The 26,318-nt window shown below is 39.4% G+C and overlaps 1 protein-coding gene across 1 annotated transcript; it reads left to right on the forward strand.

Moving 5' to 3' along the window:
* Positions 1-570: 570 nt before the first annotated feature.
* Positions 571-26,318, forward strand: LOC128355624 (myocyte-specific enhancer factor 2A-like). The gene is made up of 9 exons (XM_053315944.1): positions 571-624; positions 6,719-6,922; positions 15,951-16,085; positions 16,590-16,809; positions 17,445-17,498; positions 20,470-20,630; positions 23,806-23,932; positions 24,313-24,415; positions 25,313-26,318. Exons 1-9 carry the CDS (start codon positions 571-573, stop codon positions 25,656-25,658), a joined length of 1,404 nt encoding a protein of 467 aa, XP_053171919.1. The 3' UTR covers positions 25,659-26,318.

Consider the following 26,318-nt stretch of genomic DNA (forward strand, 5'->3'; position numbering starts at 1 on the left):
AATGTGCAAGAAAAAAGCAAATAAGACAGGGAAGCCCAATGACTGATTACAGGAATGACCCCTCAGGTATAACTGTGCAGACATAGAGGGCAGTGTTATAGTCTTTAGTGCAGTAATCTTTGGCACATAACTATTTGAAATGATTAGGAAAACAAGTATGTCTCCAGTTTACAGTCCAGATCAAACTGTATAAATGTTCTCTTTTTATCAATTACTATCCATCTCTTGAAAGATGTTGTGTCCAAATACTGACTTGAATTACTTAATATCACCCTGTATCTTGTTAACAACCTCACTTTGGGTACCAAAAATGGAAGCAATCTATGACAATTTTATTAAATGATTTCTGTTGAGAAATTGTTCATCTGTTGAAGTGCTTTGTGCAAATGTTCCTCTATCCAGCAGAAACTGACTCTCTTTCTCGCTCTCTTTCAGGAAGCCATGCCAAGCTGATGCTGGAGTAACAGAGCTGCCAGTGGGACTATGCGTTAAGGATTGTCTCTTGAACTCTCAACCACCTGGAACCCACTGATATTCTCCTTTCAGCCGTTAGTGGAAGTTGTTTTGGCAATGGGGAGGAAGAAGATACAGATCACTCGGATTGTCGATGAGAGGAATCGACAGGTCAGTGTCTGTTTAGTTCTATTAAAGCCATTTACAGTACAGTAATATAAGCCATGCAGCCTATTAGCTTGCTGTACTAATTCTATTATGGGCGCTGTCAATACTGGTAGAGGAAAGAGGCCTCAGGAGTCAAGGTCGGTCTCACAATTAAAGATTGTTATGAGCCATATAAGGAGCACATCCCCTATAGAAGAAGCTGTGCATGTTCTCTGTGGACAACATATGGGTTAAAGACAACAATGCTGAATATGGTGTGACTCCAGGTAATTGCAATGATGAATGTTTACATACTTCCATTCACAAACATACTGTATATTTCTGCTGTGGGACCCAACGTTTAGCTGCAGTTTTCTTTTTTTAAGTTTCATGATCATCTAAGCGTTCATGTTTGGAATCTGCTCCAACAATGAGGAATACACTGTGTTTATTTCAAGATCCAAAAGGTCTAACAAGCTAAGTTAGTTCATTATCGACCAAATGTTTGATATTGATAGGTTTAAGAACACTTTGTGAAGGAGTCCCTCTAGGAACCGTCTATGCATCCTTTATGTTTGCAATCCGAATAACTCCCAAAGATTCCTCTGTCGTTTTACATTTGAGAGTGCAGTGGTCACAGCTGGTGGCGAGGGCAGTAATTTGGGGTTAGTTGGGTCCGGACGGCACCCTGTCATTAGCAGGGCGGGTCAGTGTTAGGGACACACAGTGGCCTTCTCTCCTCGCCGTCTCCTCGTGCAGCCACACCGCTGCCCACTGGAATCCCTCTCTGTCTGTCTCCTCTATATATATCACCCCCAACGGCACAACAAATACCAGCCTGTCTGGAAGGAAGACGCAGGCGCTGGAAATAGGGATGTGGCTGGAAAATAAATATCTGGGATGATGTTTATATTTGATGTTTGGTTGTCTTGGCTGAAGCATTTTTTAGATAGACACTACCTCGGCTGTCAGGGTGTGCTATCACTGGAGCCAGCTGTATATTTAGGTTCTTGTACGCTATTTTGAGAAGTTGGTTTGTGTTCTCACTTTGTCTGCCAAGCGCATCATGCGTATCAAAAGTTTAAGCTGGTATTCCTCTTTTTCAAATGATCACACTATTACATGCTAAGCACTATATGCTATACAACTGACAATAATGTAGTGGAAAGATACCAATGATATCCCAGTTAGTAGCACATAAATTGTCATAGAGGAACAAGGTAGTTCTTTGTTATCTCTTTGCACAGAAGACTATTTGTGCTTCATGCTAAAGAAATAATTAAATAATTAATACAATGACAAATATCATGTATCAAGTGGCAACTGCAAAGAAAAAACGACAACAACCTCTTTGCTAACTGTGAAAACTGCAACTGCCACCTCCTCTTTTCACTTTCATCTCATCTTGTTGTTGAGATGCAGGCATTTAATGCAAAAACATCAACGTGGTTGGCAATCAGAAGCAGCCTTTGCTCCCTCACTGGAACATGTGATGTTACAGGAACATCTTGGCTCCTCAGACATGTCTGAAAAAAAAAGAAAAAATGGAACTGCACTGAAAGCGAGTGACATCATATCAGCACCATCAGTAAAATGTAAAAATGCTTCAAGTAAAATATAGCTTCATGACCAAATAGGACACTAAATGACTTGTTAAAGATCTTATGTGTCCCTATCTGGCTTTCTGTGCTATAAACTATAAAAAAGCCGCAGTGCTTTCATGCATGTAATGGTTCTCTCTACAGTTTCATTGGTAAAAGCCTTCAAGTAGGGAGCAGCTGGAAGTCACCAGGTTCCACACATTTAAACCAACATCTGAAATACTTTGGCTTGTATAGCCTACATTTTACGTTCTGTGTATTGTCCAATGTTTCTCCAACATGTCAGCTTTCCAGGAAATATGGCCAACATTTAATATATATATATATATATATATAATCCATAAGATTTCAGTCCTGGTTGATTTGGCAACCCCAGTAATTACTGGTGGTAACAGCAAGTGCTCCTTCTTGCTCCGTTGCTCTGTTGCAATCTGTGACCGCTTCACAATAAACAATGAATCCCTTGTGTGCGTGGCGTAGATATGGCTATGGACGGTATATCAAGGTGTTGCTGGATGGTTCCTACTAATATTTTTACTGATATCAAACAATCTAGATGCTTAAAGTCCATGTAATGTTAACAGTAAGATCTCTGCAGAGTTGCCAGGTTTGTGTGTGGTCTGCAAAAAAGTGTGCTATTATGATAAAGAGTGAAAGAGCAGGATATGGGGGATACTCAACTTGATGATCTGGGATCCCTCACCATAAAAACTACGCATTGAAGACAAGCTGTCTAATTACACAACTTTAACAACTTTATTACTGTTGCTGAAAATTCCTCCCAAAAGCAATTAAGGCATCTGGTCCTTTTTTGCACATGTGTTATTTAGACATGAACATTATTTAGAAACTAAACTAGCCACAGATTGTCCAACTGATCTCTTTGTGACTGTCAGACATCATTTTATTACAATCCTCTAAGGTGAGCTCTTATGTCATAGTGAAAGATCTAGCTGTAAGTTTAGGAGTTGAATGAAGTTTTTCAGATGATTTAAAGCTCATGAAACTCTTGAGTTGTGTCGCCCAAATCCACAAACTGAAAGAAAGACATAATCTCAGGTGAGCTTTAAAAACTTTACAGCAGCGAGGCACAGAGCAGCACATTACATACAGGTTTCTACACTGTATTTTATTGTAACATTTATTGAGAGTCTTTGATATGTATTAAACATTAATTTTGGTCTCAGATTTACAGTCTATCAATAGAATAAAATGTGAAAATCAGAAAATCAGCTTGGTGCAAGTCAGCCAGTGCATATTCAGTAAACATTTTGCAGAGTCAGGCTCTTTATGTGTGTATGTGTGTACCTTTGAAAGAGAGACGAGTGATAGAGAACATTTATATATAATTATTTGGGCTATCTGACAAAAATATCTAAGTTAAAACCAAACCTACATCTTGCTTATGCATATGTCAGTATCAATCCCACTCCAACAACCAACAAGGTTATTACTGATTGTAAATTCAGTTAAATTCAAAGATCATTTTTGAGTTTTGTTTGTCTACAATGTATGAGAATGAATCCTCCACTTTATCAAAACCCCTTAATCCGCAAAGACACATGTTTTTATAAGCCTATCATCTGTGTTCTAGTGATGCCAAAGCTGGAGTAAGTACAATTGGCTAAGTCACTTACTGTTGACTTGATTTAAGGCGTTATTCCTGTGACCAGTGAATAACAAGTGATAGTGGGGATAGTGCCATGGAAAATAATGAGATGCACAGGACCAAGGTACAAAGGAATTTAAGAGAAAGAAGAGTGGAAAAATATGGGAGACTAGTGAGTGTTTTTCTTCTTAAGTATAGACAGTGTTGCTTAACCACTGTACAGACTCATGAGGAGATTCCAGCTCTTCCCAACCCCCTGTTCCAGCTCATGTTTACAGGATAATTTAGACTTCCCTCAGTGAAATGCAAGATTTGGCAGACTACCAGCTCAAACCTTTGGAAACACTGAATATGGAAAAAACATTTGTCAATCAGCTGTGGATTGAATACATATCTACTCAGAATGCAAATTACTGTGCCTCGCTGGACTGTTTTTAGAAGCAGTTATCATCCCTGTTACAATTATGTTTCATGTCAGTAACAGTAAGCAAGAAGAATGAGAAACCTCTCAGTGGCCAACAGTAGGATAGCGGCTGAGCTGCAGAGCTACAGTAACTGTGACCATGTGGAAATGTAAGAACATGAAGCAGGACTACAAGAAATACACCTGATACTCCAGATTGCTGGAAATCTAGGAGGAGTACAGAGTGAGAGTCAAAGGAAGGTTCTAGATATGTGATGAAAGATTCAGTATCCCAGAAGTCATGGAAGAAAGACGTAGCCACATGAATACAGATGACTCACTTGCAGTTAACTACACACCAAAAATGGGATGAGAGAGTATGATCATCATGTGATCTGTGAGTTATGTGTGCGTTTACTGTGAATATTCTGGAAATATGATTGCTTAAGTCTGAAATCTTTCATTGTAATAATTAAAGGTTGCATATGTTCCTTTTGAACAAGTTATTATAGGTCTCTGTTGTCCCCCAAAACATGTCTTTTAAGTTTTTTTGCTGAAAATACCTTTGAGATTATGTATTCTAACATGTTTCTATACCACTCTGTTTCAGTCCTGTTCTGGATGGACTGTTTTCGTGTCTATGCAAATGTGTTTCCAAGCCCTCTCTTGGTCACTTTCCAGGCATGATACAATGTAAGATTATCTGACCACAACAGGAGAGACCGGGGCTGGTGATAGTATTCATATTCATACTGCAACTGCAATGGAGCTGCAGTAGTATCACTGTTAGTGTTGCGGTAATGCTAAGTGGATGTATTAGCCTCCTCTTGACTTTACACACACTCCCACAGCGGGCCACTACAGCTTTATATTTAGTTGGCTGCTGGGTGCTAATCAAAGTCACACAACGTTGCCAAGCAAAGGAATTACTGCAGTGTGACCATTTATTTTTCACATGAGTTTTGTTACCTTCATGGTATGTCTGTCAAATACATTTACATAATGTTACTGCAGCAACACACATAATGTTACCAGTGTGGGTCACGACTAACGTACAACAAGTAAGCTAGCAGAGCTAACACTACAGTTCGAAGTTCTACAAAAAGCAACACGAAAAAACAGTTACCACCATCCAACCTACTACTGTCTTTATTTAGTTGGCTTCAAATGAGACTTAATGTTCACACAGTTTCTCCTCACTATCTTTGAATATTAAATTAGTCCAACATTGCTAGCTGTATTATCCGCGTGACATGCTAATGCCAGGTTCAACAGGCTAAACTGAGCGTCAAACGTTGAGGTCACACTCATTTTGGGGACCTTTCTATCCAAAATAAAGTGAATTCAAGAGGTCGTCACTTTCTCAGATGATAGGAGGATATAAAGACCGTTGTGTTGGTGCAGTAAACAACAGAACTTTGATTCAGTTCCAACATTTGATTCAATACATTTTCACTGGGTGGGAACCATCAGCCTGCTGAAGGGCTGCCTAAGAATGTCTTATGTCCAACGGAATCCTTGACATTATAAAGGGAGCCAAATTTAAGCAGTGTTTTTGCACACATACTGAAAGATGGATCAGGAGAAAAAGAGAGAAGATAGTCTTTTCTCATAATTTGGGGGTGTCTAGACACACCAGGCACATGTATTTATGTTGAAAAGACATGAAAAAGTGCATTTTGCATAATATGTGACCTTTAAGGGAGTGGAAAACATGACTTATGTTCCCATTTCCCTCTCACACATTTCCCATCCACTAAATCAGTGGAATTCCAGTTGAAGCCAATTTCCAGATTATGCAACCCTCTTTAGCGAATTAAATTTTAGGTACCCCACAGGAACCTGCCTCTTTGCCTCCCCTCCGTCCTTCTCCTATTCTGTGTGACAGAGACACATGTTGTATCATCATCTTTTATCTCTCTAGACTCCTGACTTTGTGTATTTCAGTGTCAGGATCAGGTGATCCTGTCTGTAGCTCACACTACTGCTATGTGTTGTGTTCATTTGCTCACTGTCAGTAGCTCTCTGTACAGCTTAAAAGCGTGTAATGATGAAAGAAGAAGCTCCTCACCTTAGTTCACAGCAAATGTTTTTGTTGAATTGAGGAGGATTTTGCCTCCTTTGCCTCCAGCTCAGATTATGCTTTGAGAAATAGAAAATGATGAGAAAAACTGGAATAATATGCTAATGAGCAACTGATTTTACTGTCACAATAATTTAAAGATGTGGTCGCATGTGAAACTACACAGCTTTAGCACTGCCAAAGGTATTTTGTAAAACCAGAACACTGGCAAATCCCAAAAAGAAAGAATTGCCTCATCTGTTTTTTAACTCCCTGCTGCTTGTTGTTCTGTCCAAAAAGTGGCTCTGAACAGGGACTGAGTTGTATGACGACTCTCAGTTTATCTTAGTCATGCTCTCCATGTTGTTTTTCCCTCATCTATTGATATCAGGGGACCAGAGCAGATGGTAAACTAGACTGATCTTTGGTTTCTGTTTTTCCAGGTGACTTTCATGAAGAGGAAGTTTGGTCTAATGAAGAAGGCCTACGAGCTCAGCGTTCTGTGTGACTGTGAAATCGCCCTCATCATCTTCAACAGCTCCAACAAGCTGTTCCAGTATGCCAGCACCGACATGGACAAAGTCCTACTGAAATACACTGAGTACAATGAACCGCACGAGAGCAGAACCAACTCGGACATTGTCGAGGTGAGTGGTGGTGTCAAATCGGTGGGATTTTGTCCAGTGGAGACAAACGCTAGTCTCTATCAGGCCATCATGTCAGTGCTAGTGTTGACGTTGAGAGAGAGTTTTGACTTGACCAAATATGGTCGTCGGCACAGACTTATGCAGGAGCCTGTTTGTGCAGAGAAAACATGAACTTCTTTCATCTTGTTTCTTGTGGTGGGTCGTCCTTTGAAGCTTATTCTACAGTTGCACTTAGTTTAAACAGGGTTGTTAAATGCAAATATGCATTACATCTAACTGCCTGTTTGGCAATTCTCATGAAATAGAAAAGATATAATATTTAGTTGTTTTTGTCATTTGATAGTTCAAAAGATTGTGTTTATGCCCTGTGAATTTGTAAGTGAACTTCATTTTGGACATTGACAGCTTGCAGAAAAGACAGAAATGGAAATGGAAACAGGGGAGGAGAAGCAGACAATGAACGAGAGGAAATAATCAGCAAGAAGGCACAAGAGTGATAGAGATCTCAACACTGTAATAAACACTGTATTATGGCGGATGCACTCTTGGATTCTTCTCTTTCTCATCATGGATTAAAATCCCGTGGCATTTGTTTTGAAGGCTCTGACACTGCCAGAGGATTGAGAAAGGAATTGATTGCAGTTCATGTTTTTAGAAAGATTAATTCCTAGAAAGAGTAGCAGCAGAGGATTCAGCAGAACTTCAGCTGCCTGCAATACTGTCCTACTTCCTTTTTTTTCTTGTTTTACAATAGAATATGTGAAATATTTCAAACTTTTCAGATGTTTTGCTCCATCAGTGGAAACACAATAAAACTAAACTCGATTTAATGTAGCAGAGGCAGATGAACAGAGATGTTGCTGTTTTCCATTATGGCTTTAAATTAGCATATCCTGTAAGACATTCACTGTTGACATTGAAAATCATAGAATAAATACCCTTGCACAAGGACTAATGTACAGTAGGTGATACTGGTTGTGTAGTAATTAAGGCAGTGGAGTAATTGCATGCTGACTGACATGGTATACGACAGGCATGTCCAAATCAGGAGCACACGATTCAACCAATCAACTGTTTGAAGACTAAGATCAGTTAAATGAGTCGAGCCTGGTGTGCTCGTGCTTGGTTGAAAAAAATGAAAACCTGCAGCTACATGGCCCTTTATGGAATAGTTTGGACATCCTTGGAAAAGAACAATAGGATCATAAAATTAGATAATAATAACTAATTATAATAAAATGAGAAGATCCAAAGCAGTAGAAGACTGTAGGCACAATATGAATTTTGGGGGTTTTAATCATGACTAAATTTGGCAAGATGGCCAACTTACCCAATATGTGGCAAGAGGTTTGGTAAAACCCCCATGGTTCTCTGGTAAGTAGCTGTGTCATGGTATGCAGGCGTACACTATTGTCTAGTTAAAGTGTATTGAGTAATTTTTACAACAGGCAAAAAGTGAGGGGAAAAAAAAGAACAAGCTTTAATGCTTGATGGCTTAATGTCTAAATGTGCCAGACGTGTTTGTTGAGTGGGTGAAAAGACGAACACTTACATAATGGTGAAGTGTTTCTGCCTCGTCAGACTTTAAGCGTTTCTTGTTCTGTTTACTCAGAAAGTGACACACAGTGATTTTTAGCACAGCTCATACCAAAATGGACTTCACCAATATTCACATCATGAATTTGCACGCAATAGCAAAAACATATTATAAAAACTATTTAAAGGTTGGTCGTCCAGCTTTAGATAATACTAAGAATGTATGAAACTATTTGTCTATTGGTGACAAAGATGGTTTGGGTGATAATTTTCTAGTCAGAAAGAGTAATGTGACCAAATTGTGGCCTGTGTGGTTTGCTGAACATCATAAACAATATTTTATGTTTTTATCAGAATCAGTTTCAGCTATCCACCCGTTCTGTTGGGTCCTACGGCGTCATCACTGTGGTGAAGCCAGCAGTGTTGCATCATGGTCCCTGAGCAGCCCTGTCCTGTCTCCCATAGCACGTACTCATTGCTGCTGCCATTAAAAATGAATGGTCATCGTGACTCACGTTCTGGCTGTTTATGTAAGCCTCTAATGCGTGTTTGTCTTGCTGAGAGCTGAATTTACTGCACCCACCCACCCCACTGCACACACAGACAGCCAGCAGTGCTATAACGACTGCAAACTGTCGAATATAAAGGAAGCTAAACTTCCCAAACTTACTCTGTGTTTATTTTCAAAATACCTCTTCCCCCTCACTGTAAAAGAGAGCAGCTTTAGTGTTAAAGTTTGTGTCAGCAGAGTCCTGGCATGTTTTCCAGCTGCTTTCTTTCTTCACTCAGTGTCATTTATCTTAAGAGTAAAAATTACAGTCTGACCTCCACAAGTACTGTTAACTTTTTTTGTCAGCGGGGGGAATCAGACCGTTGCAGGACCGACAAGAAAAAAAGTCAAACCTAAAGCGAGCACAACCTTAGAGATAAACAGGAACATGCATGACAAACGGTAAAGTCTCTCTGAATACCACAACATCCTCTTAGATGCAGTGATAGTGTTGGTTGTTATAGGCATCATCAGTATTGCCCATTATGATTCTAAATAGCATAATCCTCCGTATGTTCTGCTGTAAACCACAAACACACCTGTCTCAGCTCTGCAAGCTATTAGCTGGGCTTGATTTGCCTGCTTTTAGGCCTTATTTGTTTTTCCCCGCAAATGTCACGCCGACAGACAAGCCAGGGTTAAAACAAAGCTTGGAAAGTGAGAGGTTGCTCTTTTACATATCGGTCAGGCTATTTGCAACATTTAGACATGATATTTGACTATGTGTAAAGTAATACCCTGCCGGCTGCAACAGACTTCCCATGTCGGGAGGGGTCTGGTGGGGATTGGCGGAAAGCTTCTTTGGAATCATTGTCTTTGTTTCATGGAACATGCTGTTTGCTGATGATTATCTCTCTGACACAAACAGCTCACAAGTTTCTTTGTCACACACAGACCATCTGAACATGTAGTTGACCTCACCCAGAATACTCTGTGTCTTTTTGCTGTATTTGGTATTGGACTGTTTAAGTAAAGTCTTACTGGAATGAGAATTCTTCTCACTTTTTGTGGACAGGAAATATAAACCATAATGATACTGCAGCTATTGTGCATAGTTTTTTTTTCACTTTCAGTCCCCTGGGTGGGTGTTTTCCATGGCAGCAATTGACTGACATCTGAGAGCCAGCAATACAGGGAGACATGCTGTTAACTGCCCTGTTGCACTATTGACTGGGTAACATCATACTGTATAGCTGAAGAACATTGATACTACATTTATTTTCCCTTTTTGTCAACAAGCCCACATTGGGTTAGCTGTTAATCATTAAAGGTTCTAAGGACTAGCCCTGTTTTGGGAAATACCCTCATTTGCTTTCCTGCTGAGGGTTAAATGAGAGGATTGTTGTTATCAGTGTCATATCTGTGTGGTAGCAGCCAAGAAATACATACAAACACATAACTCACCACAAAAGCACAATATGCTGTATTTCCATTTAGGTTTTTTGTGTAGATTAAAAAAACATGTTATAACATGTTAATTAGTGATACTGGTAGGAAGATATTGTTAACTTTGGCCAGGCTAGCTGTTTCCCTGTTTCCAGTCTTTGTGCTACAGTAAGCTAAGCAGCTTCTGGCATCTAGCGGTAGCTTCATGTTCACAGCGTAGGCACAAGGGTGGTATCAATCTGAGTGGGTTATGAGCTGTTCTTTTAATCTTCGTGTCCCATTACAACATTCAATGTGGGAGAACCCATCGAGCTGTTAAAATCTATCTTCCACATGGAAAACATAGCTAGTCACTTGGAAAGTGAAATTCATTAGCAGCTGCCACACATTTAGAGTGTTGTGTCTTGCATTATAGAATAATGGGGGGTGTGGCAACATGTAGTCCTGTAACCTCAGCACTCTGTACATTACCCTGAGATTCATATCACAGGGTAGAGTAGCATACAGAGACATGGAGTAACATATGGAGGCAACGAGATACCAAGGTAGTGCTCAAATTGCAGATATGGGGCTGAGCAATGGCTAATAATGTTGGCCTCCAAGCTATTTAACTATCTATGATACTGTTGTATCATTATCAGTCAGTACTAAAATTCTACACCCCCGGAGAACCCTCATGTACAGGGTGCTGTCAAAAAAAATTATTTAAATCTACAATAGATTTAATTTTAAGCAAAAACAGTGCTTTTTTAAATCTAACTCCTTGTGGACAAGATAACATTTTAATGTCAACCTGAGATGAAGGTGGAAGCCAGATAGACTTATTAAAAAAAAAAAAAAACCTGATAGCTGCATGGGTCTGCCAGCTAAAACAACTACAAAGTCCTAACTGGTCAGCTAATCTAACTGACAGATTACTTTTGTCATAATAATGAGACAGGTTTGTGTGCAGCAGAGTTGAGTTTCAACAACAACAGAGCAGCCGTCCAAGATATGCAGTGCAGTCATTTCAGCCTGCGGAGCCCAGAGATGAATGAGAACCATAACAGAGAGTGAAAACTACAATACAGTGAAACCTGACACTGTGGCTTACAGAACAAGAACTTGATTGTAGTTCAAGTCATGTATGATTGGATGCTTCTTAAAAAAAAAGAAACAACCTATGGAAACTGTGTCTGAACAGACCTTTGAAAGTGTGTGAGCTGAGATGTGTCAAATCACATTGATGCCCCTCCCGTGCCTGCCCTATTCTTAGCCTACAGGGCCACCACCCGACTGGAAAAGACTCACTCCGGGGGAAAGAGGTCGCCTTATTTTATCTTTGATTCAGTCATAACAGCAACAAGACATCACCCTCACATGTTAAGATGCTTAACGTTGCAGCTCGTGCCTCGTGGTGGCAATGATCCAGATGCCTTCGGAGATCCACTAAAGCCGACTTTGACATTTGAGATGATAAGAAGGCACACACTCTCAGATCCTCTAACAGACATTTTAAGATAGTTGTCAGTGCCCAGACATGATGTAGTGGTTTAAACCAGCATCTGTGGAGCCACTTATAGCCCTGTGGGCCTTGGATCAAATCCCACTAGACCCTCTACTCTGTGTCCCGCTCTGCCCTCAAACTGATGTATGACAACATCTGAAAGGGAGTGCACATTCAAACAAATCGCATGGATCAAATGGGCTGAAATTGAAGATAAACTACCTGGAGATTGTGCAAAACATTTAAAGAAACTGAAGTGATCACACATGATATGTAACAGCTGTCCTCCTCCCTCCCCTTCATTTGTAAGGTCGAGCAAAGTTCACACCTGAATCAGAGTATGATTGAAGAGTAACAAACTCCTGACAGTGAGCAACGGAGCACTTTCCATCTGCCATAGTTTAGCTCATTTCTCCCCACATCATTAATAATGATTGCTGAGTCATTATACGCTGAAAGTCTTGCTTGAGAGCGGCGTTTGGACTTGTGTCAACTTACCCTCATATTTACGATGTACTCCCAGGTCTCGCATGTACATTCACCACAATGTTTTTTGCAGGTTATGATTGCAATCAGACAGCAGGTTTGTGATCAGTCCTACATCTCTACATCTTTTTCTGCTAGAGATGTAGCAATTGGCACAGACTGGACACTGGCACTGGTCATTTAAACCTAATATGAGTGGAGGCTCTATGCCTGAGTTTATTTTCACATAACAGGCAAATTGTGCCACTTGAAAGCAGTGATGAATATTTAAACAGCTCTACAGTGCTCACTGTTTACACAGACACATACCAGTGTTAGCAGATTTGTATGTGGTATCTCTGCAGCAGGTTATACATCACCTTACCTTCCTGCAGTAAGCTTATTGTCATAAAACAGATACTTGATACTGCAGAGCATGCAAGTAATGAATGTTAAACAGTAACTTTTGTAACCCCAAACACGTCCCTCTAACGTCTTTTCTCTTGAATGATATGACTAATATTTTTCCAAGCAACTGTTGCTGCTAATGGAGCCAAAGCTTTTGCAGGTGTTCTGCAAGAATGTCGTAAACATACGACTTGCACAACTGTGTTTTCACTCTACTTTTCACTACGTAAGAAACGTAGGAGTCTTTTTTATGAGTACAATGTGTGTCACCTTGTACTCTACTCAGATTTTTCCATATTTTAATAACTCCATTTCCCACCTGTTATTTTGACTAATAATGAATAATTGGCACTGCTGCATGGTTTATCACATAACGTACCATAATGTGTCCTTCCATAATTAGACAAATTGGCATAATTGTTCAAAAACAAGCAGACTGAGCCCACAGCGCGTGCATCCTTTGGCATTTTAAACTGTCCTGCTCAACTTTTATCACGGTGTTGAAATAAGCAGCCATTGAATCAAGCAGGAATCGAGGGTGTGACTTCTTTAAGTGGTCACCAGTTGTTACAGTAAAGTAGACTTTTAGGCTGGTGGTGAAAATAGACTTGCGACTGTGTGTTTAAAGCTTCTAATAAGTACAAGTGTCTGGGAATGTGGAGGACATGTGGTGGACAGACAGTCAGCTGGCTGGTGCGTCGGTCTGTCAGTCTGTCTTTTTCACGCTATGATGTGTAATGTAATGAGGAGCAGAGATGAGATGATGGATACCAGAAGAGTGATGTCATAGGGCAGGCTTGTGCGGATGTTGGTATGATTTGATTTTTCTTTTAAACTATATCCTCTATAAAGGTCCAGGTGTTGTAAATTAACATCCATCCATCAATCTATTCATCCATTTCTAAACCACTCAATCTTTCTGAACTATACATAGCCTACACATTAAAAAGTTAATATGGTGTATTAGACATTTTGAATTTGAATGTTTGAAGTGAATCATTATGTTTTGTAATAATATTTTTAGAAGACAGTGTTGATTGACTTATGGCTTTCATCCAGACTGAAATATCTCAATAACTTTTGGATAGATTTCCGAGCCCCACCCATTTCCATCTCCACAACTACATGCATAAACACAAACTTTACCCTGATTTTACCTAATCCTAAAATCAAGTGAGACCAAGCCAACAAGTCTTGTATTAAACCTTTAGGTCCAAATTGTGTTCCTATTAACACTCTTTTAGAAACATGTAGACATTCACACACAAAACCTCATGAACAAACATCTCCCTCATTCACTGTAGTCTATTTTTTTCCTTCTTTTTTTTAAACTGTGAAGCTAAACATACTTCTCATCTTAAGATCCAGACTTGGCAAACTGACATGCTTTCAGTTTGTCTTTTTTTCTGTTCCAATTCCTGGATGTCAAACTTCCAACACACTTTAGTGGGTCAGTGGTAGTAATATCTGTTGTGTGTAGCTGGAGGCTTACAATCCCACACTGTATGGTTAAGTTCTGGCTTTCTCTCCTTCTTCAAAGCAGGGTTTTCTTTACCACGACCGCTTTTCTGCAGAGCTGCAGAGCCATGCCGCTGACAGTAACATGATCCTCAACAGACAGAGGAGTTTGTGCTAATGAATCTCATTTGACGGCTTATTCTCTGTGGTGCTCAGGGATACATTACCAGCCAGCTCTTTTGCCTTTTATTTCCCTGTCTATGCACCCTGCACCTCTATAAACACCCAACCAAACCCGGCATTGTTTCAGGCTAGCTATAAAATATCTGCTTACTTCAATCCATTATGTTTAAAAGGCTGCTGTGAATATGGATGAGTTAGTGTGGGATGTAGGGCAGCATCTCTCGTGAAGAACTCGCCTGTTAATGTGAGTACTTCTCAGACCAGCTTTTTGTCTGTCACGCTGCTATAAAGACTATTCAGGCAAACAGATTGTCACTTAAGAAAATTAAGAATAGTAAAGCCAGATATTTGAATAAAACACATTTATCACATGTCTCATCAAATGTAAAACATTCCTTAATTTCTCAAAGTACAACAAATGTATATAGAATTATAAAGTAAGTAGTTTAATATCTTGCTCAAGAACACTTTGACCATTTCTCCCCATCCAGTATCATCCTGATTGTCTGGTTCTTTGTGCAGTAGATGAATGATTGAGCAGCAAGAGCAGCGAGGGATCAAGCAGATGCAGAGCAAGATTAGTCTTCATTTGTAGTTAGGCCTGTCACAATAATTACACTGACTTATTGTACAATAACTTAATTATCGACATCATCATCATGTCTATATATCGACTTATTGTATGATACATGGACATGACCTTGATCATTTTTTTGACCTCAATATTGCCACACTTCACATTAGCAACTAAGAGGCTATTCATGTCACATTGGCTTCACTGTGCACATCCAAAAGTAGTTATCGTGACCATGCCCATTTTTGGTCCATTTTGTGTTCAGATTAATGTAAGTCCGATATTCACTCTCTCTGTAATGTTTTATATTGTTGTTGTAAAGTGACTATACATTTAAGGTGGAGTAAACAAGTTTTTACATCCATACTGGTTTGAGAATCACAGCAAAGAGCTTTCTTGGATTTCATTCACAGGCCTGTAGTGTTGTGGGATATTTAACCTCTTGAGAATCAGAAAGTGGTTTCTAGTCTTGTCAGTGGTTGTTTGTCCTTCCTGCTCTTCAACCACATATTAGATAGGGAGCAGCCAGAGCCATGCACATCCTGTGTTCTGCAATACCTCAGCTTGTGACATGGACAAATGGTATTATCTGGCACTAATGAATTATTCTTACTGTGTTTCAAACTTAAACAGCTTGACTCTTAGTGGAAACCTTGTTCTGTTCTGTTTTTACTTTGTAACAAACCTCTGTGAAAATACACTTGACTGATGTGTGTTAAAGCTGTGCTGTGTGTACTCTCTACTGTATTACAGCTCATATATTGTGATTTATAATGTGCTATAAAGTAAAAACACGCAAGTTCAATTTCTGTTTAAATCTCTGCTCTGTGTAGTCACTTTAGCACTCTCTCTGGGAAAATGTGGTTTTCTAATGAATGCCAACTACAGACCACCGTAAGACTGTTTCTGCAGTTTTAATTTATACTTTTTAATCAGTCTTTGTAAACCTAACGCCTCCTCGCTGTGGTTTTGTCATCCACAGGCACTCAACAAGAAAGAGCACAGAGGCTGCGACAGCCCCGACGCCGATTCCTCCTACGTTCTCACCCCCAGTACTGAGGAGAAATACAAGAAGATTAATGAGGAGTTTGACCATATGATGAGGAGTCATAAAATTGTAAGTTGCGTTCATGTAGTTGAATGTTGTCACTTCTCATCTTTTATTAATCTACGGAAGATGACAGGCCTCGATTGTCTTAAAAATGTCAGCTTCTCTATGTTTTATACTTATACAATTACACACATCACTTTGCACCAAGTACAGCACTGAGCAGCTCAGCAGACATAGAACAAAGCCTTGCTTAATTAAATCACATGTCTCATTATAATTATTACTTTTTAAATTCTCATGAGAGACTCTTGAATCTTTACTGGTTGTGATGGGATCTTTTCATCTGTCTCTTTTTGTTGTTTTGGCAAAAAAATCTTGAGTCAGTCAGTCAGCCAGTCAGTCAGTCAGTCGGTTATCATAAACATGACCCCCTCGGTGAGGTAACTGCTCAAACAAACATAGAAATAAAGCTGGAGACAAAATAAAAGATCAAAAACCACAGCGTTGCTGATTCTGGTAGTGATCCAAGCTCTCATGTTAAGGTGCCTTTGTCTTGCACTCTCCCTCCAGTCCACAGTCCCCCCACAACAGAACTTCATGCACGTAGCTCCTGGCAGCATGGCATACAGCCCCGGTGCAGGAGGGGGAGGTGGAGGCGGAGGTGCGACCTCCCAGGCTCTGGCTGCAGCCACAGCAGCTCTTGCTGACAGTGGGATCCTCTCCTCTCCACACACACACCTCCACAGAAACATAAACTCTCCACAAAGATCTCCCAGCACTGGAAACACAGGTCTGTATGTGCATGTGTGTGTGTGAGTGTGTGTACGTGTCAGACATGATTAATATTGCAAGGTCAGGGCATGCAATATGATATTTCCCTTGCTTTTTCTTTATCTAAACAAATCGTCAAACTGAGCGCTGAGGAAATTAAACTCACTCATAAGAAACACGATGCTTTGACCATGTAAACTTTTACTGTATGAACAGTGAAAGTTCTGCTTTTAATATATCGTGTAAGGTGTTTGACTTAATCCGACTTGAAATTATAGGAGAAACAAAAGTTCTGTAGGACATTTGGACTGTAATACTTATGGTCCAAAGCTGGGGAGAAAAGACACACATGTACATGTCATGTGCACTAATGCACAAGAATGAAGTCACTGACAAGCACATGCAATTTTAAAATCACCAACCTCCTATTTTAATGAGACATATCAGTTTTTAGTGTTTTGAGCTTTCTCTGTGAATATTCTTCCATGTACTGAGTGATAGCATATTATTTTCAGTTAAAGTCCAGAGATATAGCAGAAAAACAGACAATGATAGAAATGAGATGAGAAAATTATTACAGAACACAAACTTGTAAAAAACAAAAAAGACATCTCAAGTAACAAGCTGTATGTGTTTGTGTGTGTTTATCCTCAGGTGGCCTGCAGGGCAGTTCAGATCTTGCTCTGCAAAATGGATCAGGAGCAGTTGGTATGTATCTCTTAGGAGTCATACTGACACACACTGACACATGTACACACACTGTACAGTGATTTATGTCGTGCAGACTAATGCACATGTCTGCCACTTCTATCACACTGTAGAAACACAGGAGGTAAACCACCACTTCCCCTGGTCTAAAAACCAAAACTTTACTCTAGAGCCAAATATACTTCAGTATGCAGTTGAAGTTATTGTGCACCAACAAACCTCCAACAATAACATTTTTATTAAGAGAGAAATTGTAAAATGAACTTGCAGCAGCTATATTAAATTATTCAGCGTTGCTTCAGAGAGCTGATCTAGTGGCTAAAAAATTGTTTTTACCACTTCTCCTCATGTGGTGATTCTATTTGCACAGCAAATAATCTGACCTTTGACCTCTCAGCTACTGCTTGCTTCATATCTTGGTCATCTAGAAATTTCGGTGTAGCTGATCCTCCTAAAAAAAAATAGAATGTAATAGACGGCTGGTTTGGCGAGGTCAGCCTTACTGCGTTGATGTTAACATTGGAGCAGGATGCATCATTAACAGGAGGATAGACTACCAGCATTTGGAGTTGGAGCTGGCTTAAATAACAGCCAATCAAATCAGCTCCTCTCCTCTCATTCTCTTTAAAAGTAGGACTGGTTGGAGAATTAAGGCTCCACTCCTCTGCCCAGGCTGATGTACACAAAAAAGGATGAAAGCTGACAGTCCCTTGAACATCCTGTCTGCCTACACACATCACACTTCTTCACTACAAACTTCACATCGCTCCAAGGCTCTGGACTACACCAGCTCTGTACCCAGCATCCTCTCTGATGGGGGTTTACCTGCCATAACCTCTCTCTCTCTCTCTCTCTCTCTCTCTCTCTCTCTCTCTCTCTCTCTCTCTCTCTCTCTCTCTCTCTCTCTCTCTCTCGCTCTCTCTCTCTCTCTCTCTCTCTCTCTCTCTCTCTCTCTCTCTCTCTGTCTGTGGCTTGAAGTCTATGGTCATGTTCATTCTCCATATTGGAAACAGTTCAGGCCAGGAAGTCTATTACTATTCGGAAATCTTCTTAAAGACTGGCCTTGTCCCGGTCGCAGGCCTGACAGTTATGAGCATATAAGTAAAAAGTGATTCATATACATATTATTATACTATTGTTTCATACTTTTATTTAAAAATATAAGCTTTAAATAAATTCAGCAGTGGGATTCATGGTGAGATCATGAAGCAGAAAGAAATGATTCTAACATATTTATAAGCCTGTAGGTCAACTCCAGATGGAAGAAAGATTATCTGAGCATTTATTACTAATAAAATCTTAATAGCACTTTTTATATATTGAAAGTTTATAAAAGCGATGCAGTTGGAGTGGTTAAGCTGGTGTTTGAGGAAATTAAAAAATAGGTGGAATGACATAAAAAGATGATTGAAAATATAAATATAAAAAGATATATGTTCCTGTCCGCTCATTTTTTGGTCTTGCAAAGTGATCAGATATTGTGGTGGGGTTTTTTTATGTCTGTAAGAGGTCACTACTGTTTGTTTTGGACTAATGAAGTGCAGCTGTCGTCTTCACTTTCTGAGGTTTGCTCACCTCTGTCCGCTTGGATCCAGGTTTATATCGCTCTCAACATCAACCTTCTGCTCTACTTTGCATTTGTTTATACAGGCAGAGTATGTTTTACACAAATTTTGTCCACATTAGAACACCATTCTATTCAGTGAAGCTTAAACATCCAACTGTAGGAACAGGAGGAAAAGCGTGTTTGAGTGGTGATGGCAACCACACAGAACCATTATAACTTATCACGAAATAGTCACGCTTTGCACACATGCACTCTACACTCAGATGACAGAGGACCTGATGCATGCAGGTGAATGTACCTGTTTGAGGAATACTATAAGCTGTATGCTTTTAGAGGATAAATGTTTCTGAAACAAGGCTTTGAAATTAACTTTTTTATGACTCTATCACTCACAGTCAAGCAGACCTTTCCATCCTGACAAAACAGCAGGTTATTTGTCATATTAATCATGTGAAAATAATAAACTGACATATGGATTTAAACATTTGAAATAAGGAATCAATGCAAATGCATTTTAATAAATGAACATCATGCTTTTTAGTTAGGAACACTGCAGGTTTTCATTTCCTAAAACTCTGGACTTAGCTGTGTGTGCTTTTACAGTCTGTATATTACAGTGTGAATAATTTGATCATATTAATTTCAAGGTTAAAAACAACAAACCTGAAATTAATTTGTTACTCACTCACTCATCCACTAAAGGCTTTGAGTTGCTGTTTGATGATAATTACTTTTGGAGTGAAAGTGACTATTTCACATCATGTTTGAATACTTTCAACTAAAAAGCTAAAATTGGAGGGACAGCGGACAAATCCACTGTTTCTGGATGCACCTCAGTGTCATGTTTTGTTTTTTTAAACTTTTTTTTTTTACAATTCATCTGCTTTTTCTCTGGTCTTCAACCTTTGCAACAAACTGTCCGTCCTGTAGCCTATCCTCCCTGTCATCTTCGTGCGCTCCCTCCCAGAACAGCGTGTCTCATATGAACACACCCATTATGTAATGTCAAGAGCAAGAAAATATCAATTATTCATAGTTATCTCTTGTATAATATATAGCTTCTATTCTCCAGTCAGAGCCTGGTAGTGGACAGGTTGGTTTAATGGATCTGATACATGCGGCTGTTTTTAAAGCACTTTCCAAATATTTCTAGACTTCTGCTGGGTACACTGTGCTTTTTACTAAAATAAAAGACTTCTGAGGTTCTGGAAATATCTCTGGCGAACATTCTTTGTCAAGATGGCGTCATGTGAAAAGCAAATGACACATACAGACCTCTTTGACCATGTACATGTGCTTATACTCTCCATCCAATCAGTCAGTTAACTTGTCATTCAGTTCTTCTTGTGATTTTGTCACCATCACTCCTAAATTCTCCTTGTGTTCCTCATTTTCTGTGTTTAGTGAATGGCTATGTGGGCTCATCTGGTGGAAACAGCCTGGGGAAGATCATACCGCCCAAATCTCCTCCTCTCCCACCTCCAGGCAACAGCCTGGCCCCCACCAGCCGCAAAACTGACCTCCGAGTGGTCATACCCCAGTCCAAAGGAATGATGCAAACACTGGTGAGTGAGAGTGTGTGGTGAGTGTTAAGTTGCTTACAAAGGTTATCTTTAAAAGGTTAATTACAGTGAGGAAGATCCTGCATTATTTAACATTCTTCTCTTAGACATGTAATGTGGAAGGTGGGGTTATTGGTTAGTAGCCACTAGAAGGCAGATATTCTTCCAAACCAGCTGTCGGACACACAGCTACCACTTTATCACTCATGTGTAAAGTTGTTCTTAGGCAGTCGTCCATGTCTAAGCATTAAATTGCATATTATTATAATATATTACAATGCAATAAAAACATCTGTGACTTGAAACCCTTTTTTTAGCATGTTCTAGCTGACTTAGCAAGTGTTGCAGTTCTCGGCTGCTCAAGGATAACTGTATAAAAATACACAAGCTTTAAGTTTTTCAGTGCTTTCAGAGTCGGAGGTTTATTAGGAGCCAGACGAGTACATGATATGTTCCAAGCCTGAGGGATGTTGGACAAGAGCAGGGTAAATAGATGATGCAAATTACCACAGAGTTGGTCTGCAAGTTTTCAGAACAATTGGTGTGACACCATCTGGACCAGATGGTTGGTGGGTTTCGCAAATGAAATCATTGTTCCTCATAAACGAGGACAAGAGCCGATCGATCTCCGCAAGGACTTGTTTGCCTTATTTAGAGAATTTACACGTTATCACTTCTAATTGCTGTTAGAAATGTGTGGAGTTGGCATTATTGTAACCAGATAATGGTCTAGTTCAGTCTCTAATTTTTTACAGGCATGAGAGTGGTATCGATGTCAAGATTTCAGCATAAAATAAGTGTGTTTCACAGAATGTAAAAAATGCCTCTATCTTAAGAAAGTACAAGTGATAATACAGTATGTATTTCTGTGACAGTTGCAGAAATCTTGTTTTGGAAACATCATCACGCAAAAGGACATTTGTTTTTCCAGCTGATATTTCAAGCAGGCTGACAGCTCATCCACACTGCTGGCACGGAGCTTCCTGTGCCAGTTTCTCTTTCTTCAGATTCTACGTTCAGCAGCTGTGCCGGCTTATTGAAGTTATTGATTCGCCCTTAACTCTCTTACTGTTGCCCTTCCCTCCCACACTATGCTCAAACATGATGTAACGATTAGCAAACAATGGAAGTGGAGACGCTCTTTTTTTCATGGTGACCAGGCGGCTCCATTATTCTGCTGGCAGTTGGATCCAGGGGATTTTTACAGCTCACAGTGATCCATCAGTAAAAGGACAGAATTTCTGATTTGTGTTGTGAACATTAATAATGTGTGCCTTCAGCCTTTAGGGACACACTGTATAATTATTTATAAGTGTATACATTCCACCTGAAAAAACTTCACCCGCATGAAAGAAAAGTTAAAAGAAATGTCATTAGTATCAATTAAATGCTGCGTGACTAGATTTCAGATGGAGAAATTAAAGATGAACAGCCTTCATCCCACACATGACAGTTAACATTTCCTCAGCAGAAATGAATCCAGATTTGATGATTTGTTTGCTAATCACTATAATCTCTCATAATTTTGGACCAATGTTCCTTCTCATATGATCATTTGGTGACAAATAATGCATGATACTGCATCATGTCTTAGTCAGGATATCATCAGGTCTTGAAATTTTCGTGATAACAGATTTTATACCACATAATGTACTAGTTTAGGGTTAAATGGGTTGAGATTTGGGTGGCTGACATGTGCGCAAGAGCAGAAAACAAGGTCCTTTTCAGTGGTCTGAGAGTGTTAAATTCCAGCTTTTATGAGGTGACATTTGGTATGAAGCTGTAACATTCAACAAAACAGAAACAATAGCGTGTCAATGTTTCCACCATGTTCAAACCAAGCAGAGGAGGACCGTAGCTACTCAGATGACGACATGTGTTTATTTCTGCTTTCCGTACTCTGCAGTCAAACATGATAAGTTGTGGTCAGTCAGCAACTCCTTGCTTAGATCATTTTGAAACTGCCGTTCACTTCCTCTTTTATTGCATATGTAGGCATGCAAAGTTTTGTGCAGTATGCTTTGTGTACTGTGTGTGTGCTTTTCATTCTCAAATTTGTAAATCTTTTAAATGTGTACATTGAATTTCTTTAAAGGAAGACCCAGAAAAAACTGAACAGGTCTGCATTGTGTCACATGCTTATATGTGTTTACCAGCACGAGCATGTTACCTTGGTTCTTGTTACTCATAGTGACAGGGACACTACACATAACACAGTGCAAGTTTACAGAACAGGTTAGTTTTAGATATATATCGCTTGGTTAGCCCACCTACAATATGTATGTGTTTATGTTTGCATGTTTGCATGTGTGTGTATGCGTGTGCACTCAGCAGTGGATGACCTCATTTAGGGTGATGTCATTGCTGACATTATCAGACTGGAATGCCAGCAGCCTCAAACTTTTAATTACTCTTAGAAATGTGTCAAATTATTTAGCCAACCAGTTTGATTATTAGTAGTTTTGCCAGCCAGGCTGTGAGAATCTTTCCAGACCACTTTAGTTTCTGTCTGTTAAAGAATTGTTCACCTGCTGGCATTTGATGGTTTGTTAATTGCTTTAATTGTTAAAACAGGTAAATGTACATTTAGGTTGTTGAAAGGTACAACACTTGCAAATCTTGCAAAACAGAACAAAATTAAAGCAAGTTTAAGGGTAAGGGTTTTAAGGGTAAGATTGCTTTTGGATAATAAAACGTTTTTTCATTTCATACAATACGTGTTTCACAAACTTGACATGCTGAGCTCATTGTCTTAAAAATGGATTTGCAGGGTTTTGGAAATGATTTTTTGTATTACTAAAGAGTCACATTTTCCTGGACAGAATGCTGAATTCCAGCATGTTCAGGTGCACTGCCTAGCATTCTAGGAAATGTGGGATGTGTATATATATTAGTAATAATGTATGAGTCCTACATGAGGCAGGTTGAGGAAAAGTAAAAAGGCAAGTTAAATTTCAATTCACAGTGCAGTAAATAACCATATATGAAGTTGAGCTTTCACAGACTCTGCTTTTACTGGCTGTAGGAAGACTCCGGGTTCATGTGTAATATTTCTCAGTTCATACTGACATCATGTGGCTGAAAGGGGCATTGCAGCTCACCAAGTAAAGACTGTTTTTACATGAAATCTAATGGATCATTTTAGTGACTGTCATTATTTTTTATGATCTGCTTTCAGAGTAACCAGAGGCTGAGCAGCAGTCAGTCCAACCAGCCTCTGTCCACTCCAGTGGTCTCCATCAACACACCCAGTCTGCCTCATCAGAGTCTGGTCTACACCGGTATCAGCTCTGTCTACAACAATGGTACCTGAATATTATAACTGTTTGCATGGTCTTGCTGTCATTAGCTCAGTATATTTTGAAAACAGTCTTACCCCTGAGGGATCATTATAGCCATTATATAGCTTTGTATTGCTCAATTTAATTATTAATTTATGTGTTATTATTTATGTGTTGTTAAATTTCAAATTACATAACAACACAATCACAATAACAAGTATAAAATATCCACCATATAACTGAAATACATCTACGGTAGTGTGAGTTCAGACATTTTTAGGATTAAACCACAAATGGAAAGACATTGTTACACTGATTATATTTTATCATGAAAATCAGTATCTTTGAATGTAATGGTTTTTATGATGTATCAATCTAATGATGTTTGTTTCATACCTCATCAGATTACTCCCTGAACAGTGCTGACTTGTCAGGCTTCAGCTCCCCTACAGGTCCCTCTTTGGGCTCCATGGCAGCATGGCAGCAACACCAGCTGGGCGCACTGGGGTAAGTTCCTGACACAGCTGATGAATCAATTTGAACCCCTCACAGTACGTTAAAGTTGATTCCAAATGTATACAAGATGTAATTTATTTGTAAGTCATAAAATTATTGGGGCGGACAAAACCTCAAAGACTTTTTTCAGAAGAGTTTGTTGTTTGAGATGTGACTTGGTGATGAAGACAAATGTTAATGACTTAAGTAATAAACTGGACCTATAGCAGGATTAGCATGTTATTGACGATTTATGGAGACTACACACTGACCTTTACTTAAGTTACAAGTACCAACAATACCACAATGTCCACACAAAATACTCCACTAATATATTTTATTCATCTGTGCTGTGGATCTCTGTTGTCCAAAAAGCATGTCAGTTTGTACACATTTTAGAGAAGCTCACAGTATACTTGTACATGGGATCAAAGTACTCTTTGTTCGGCTCTGCAAATGAGATTTGTTGACAAAAAGAAAAAATATGGAAAATCACTAGTCAAAGCCTTTAGCAAAATGTACTTAAAGTATTAAAAGTAAAAATACTTATTATTGCTAATGCCTCAGTCCTAAGAAGAATTTTATGTACTACTTTGTAGTCAAATCTATTCAAATCCATAACATTTTGAAAGCTCATAATCTGTTTCGTGTATAAAATTCGTTACTTGAAACTTCAGTCGCTAATTTTTGTGCAGTGCAGTAAAAAGTAGTCAAGGACAAATACCTCAAAACTATAACAGGACTTAGTTAAATGTTCTTTGTTATTTTCTACCACAGGAAAAGTTTCAGTATTAATCAACCAGAGAGAAGTTTCTGTCAACAGAGCAGTTACAGTAGTTTCATCACTAGATGGCGCCTTCATTCCAAATTAATAGCCTGAAACAATCCCCTCTTTCTGCTCACCTTAAGGTCTGCAAGCTCCAACCTCTGCCTCAACACCAACCACAACATCAACATTAAAGCCGAGCCAATCTCCCCACCCCGCGACCACCTCAGCCACTCAGGTTACATGACCCAGCCTCATGGCTCTGCTCCTCATCATCACTCCTCTTCCTCCTCATCCACCAGAGCAGAGATGGGGAGATCTCCTGCAGACAGCGTCAGCTCCTCCTGCAGCTCCCACGAAGGCGGCAGCGACCGAGACGAGCAGCAGCAGCAGCAGCGGCCGGACTTCCACTTACTCCCTGTGAGCCGGTCAGAGGGCAGGGAGAGTCCCACAGTCAAACGAATGCGAATGGACAGCTGGGTTACATAGAGCCTAGCAGTCACATGACAACACAGCATCAAGGCAAACACAAAGATGGACACTGTTATGCAAATGAAATGTGGATTTTATTGACGTGTTCTGTTAGTTTTCTTTAAATTATCTCTGTTTTTGTTTATTGTTTTGTTAGGGAGGCAGATGTTTGAGAAGGGTGGAGCAACATTGGTCTGAATATTCTGTGTCTGTCAGAATCATCTCAGAAAATCTTCAGTGGTACTTTATAAATATGAATCATTTTAAAATTATGGGTCCAATTTCAGTGCACTCTGTCATTTTCTTATTCAGTGGGACGCAGCACACAGAAGAATGAAAAAGTGCAAGATTACAGCAGTGAAGTGTTTCTGGGTGTCACTTATTCATTGCTGATCCTTCTCAGGGTTTAAAACGCCTGAGTCCAACGTGAAAGCAATACTCCCTCCACATCATCCTGTTGCTCCTCTTTTAAAAAAACACTTATTTATATCAGCCAAAGCAGTATGCTGTTTTGTTTTTGTTTTTTTAATGTCGTGTGAGCGTGTTTTTATAATGTGCACAGACAATATTTCCTTCAGATACAGATTTAAAACTGAAAGCCATGGACACTTTGTTCTCTACGTGCTACCGAAAAATGTCTTTATTGTTTTTGTATATAGTATCTTTAATATATATCAC

This window comes from Scomber japonicus, chromosome 1 (assembly GCF_027409825.1).
Source record: "Scomber japonicus isolate fScoJap1 chromosome 1, fScoJap1.pri, whole genome shotgun sequence".
NCBI classification, from domain to species: domain Eukaryota; kingdom Metazoa; phylum Chordata; class Actinopteri; order Scombriformes; family Scombridae; genus Scomber; species Scomber japonicus.

What these genes read in the sequence shown, in the direction of transcription:
- LOC128355624 (XM_053315944.1), top strand. Translation starts at nt 571, where the DNA reads ATGGGGAGGAAGAAGATACAGATCACTCGGATTGTCGATGAGAGGAAT. An exon ending in TCCCAGCACTGGAAACACAG is followed by an intron (nt 16,810 to 17,444) that starts GTCTGTATGTGC and finishes GTTTATCCTCAG; the next exon opens with GTGGCCTGCAGGGCAGTTCA. An exon ending in AAGGAATGATGCAAACACTG is followed by an intron (nt 20,631 to 23,805) that starts GTGAGTGAGAGT and finishes ATCTGCTTTCAG; the next exon opens with AGTAACCAGAGGCTGAGCAG.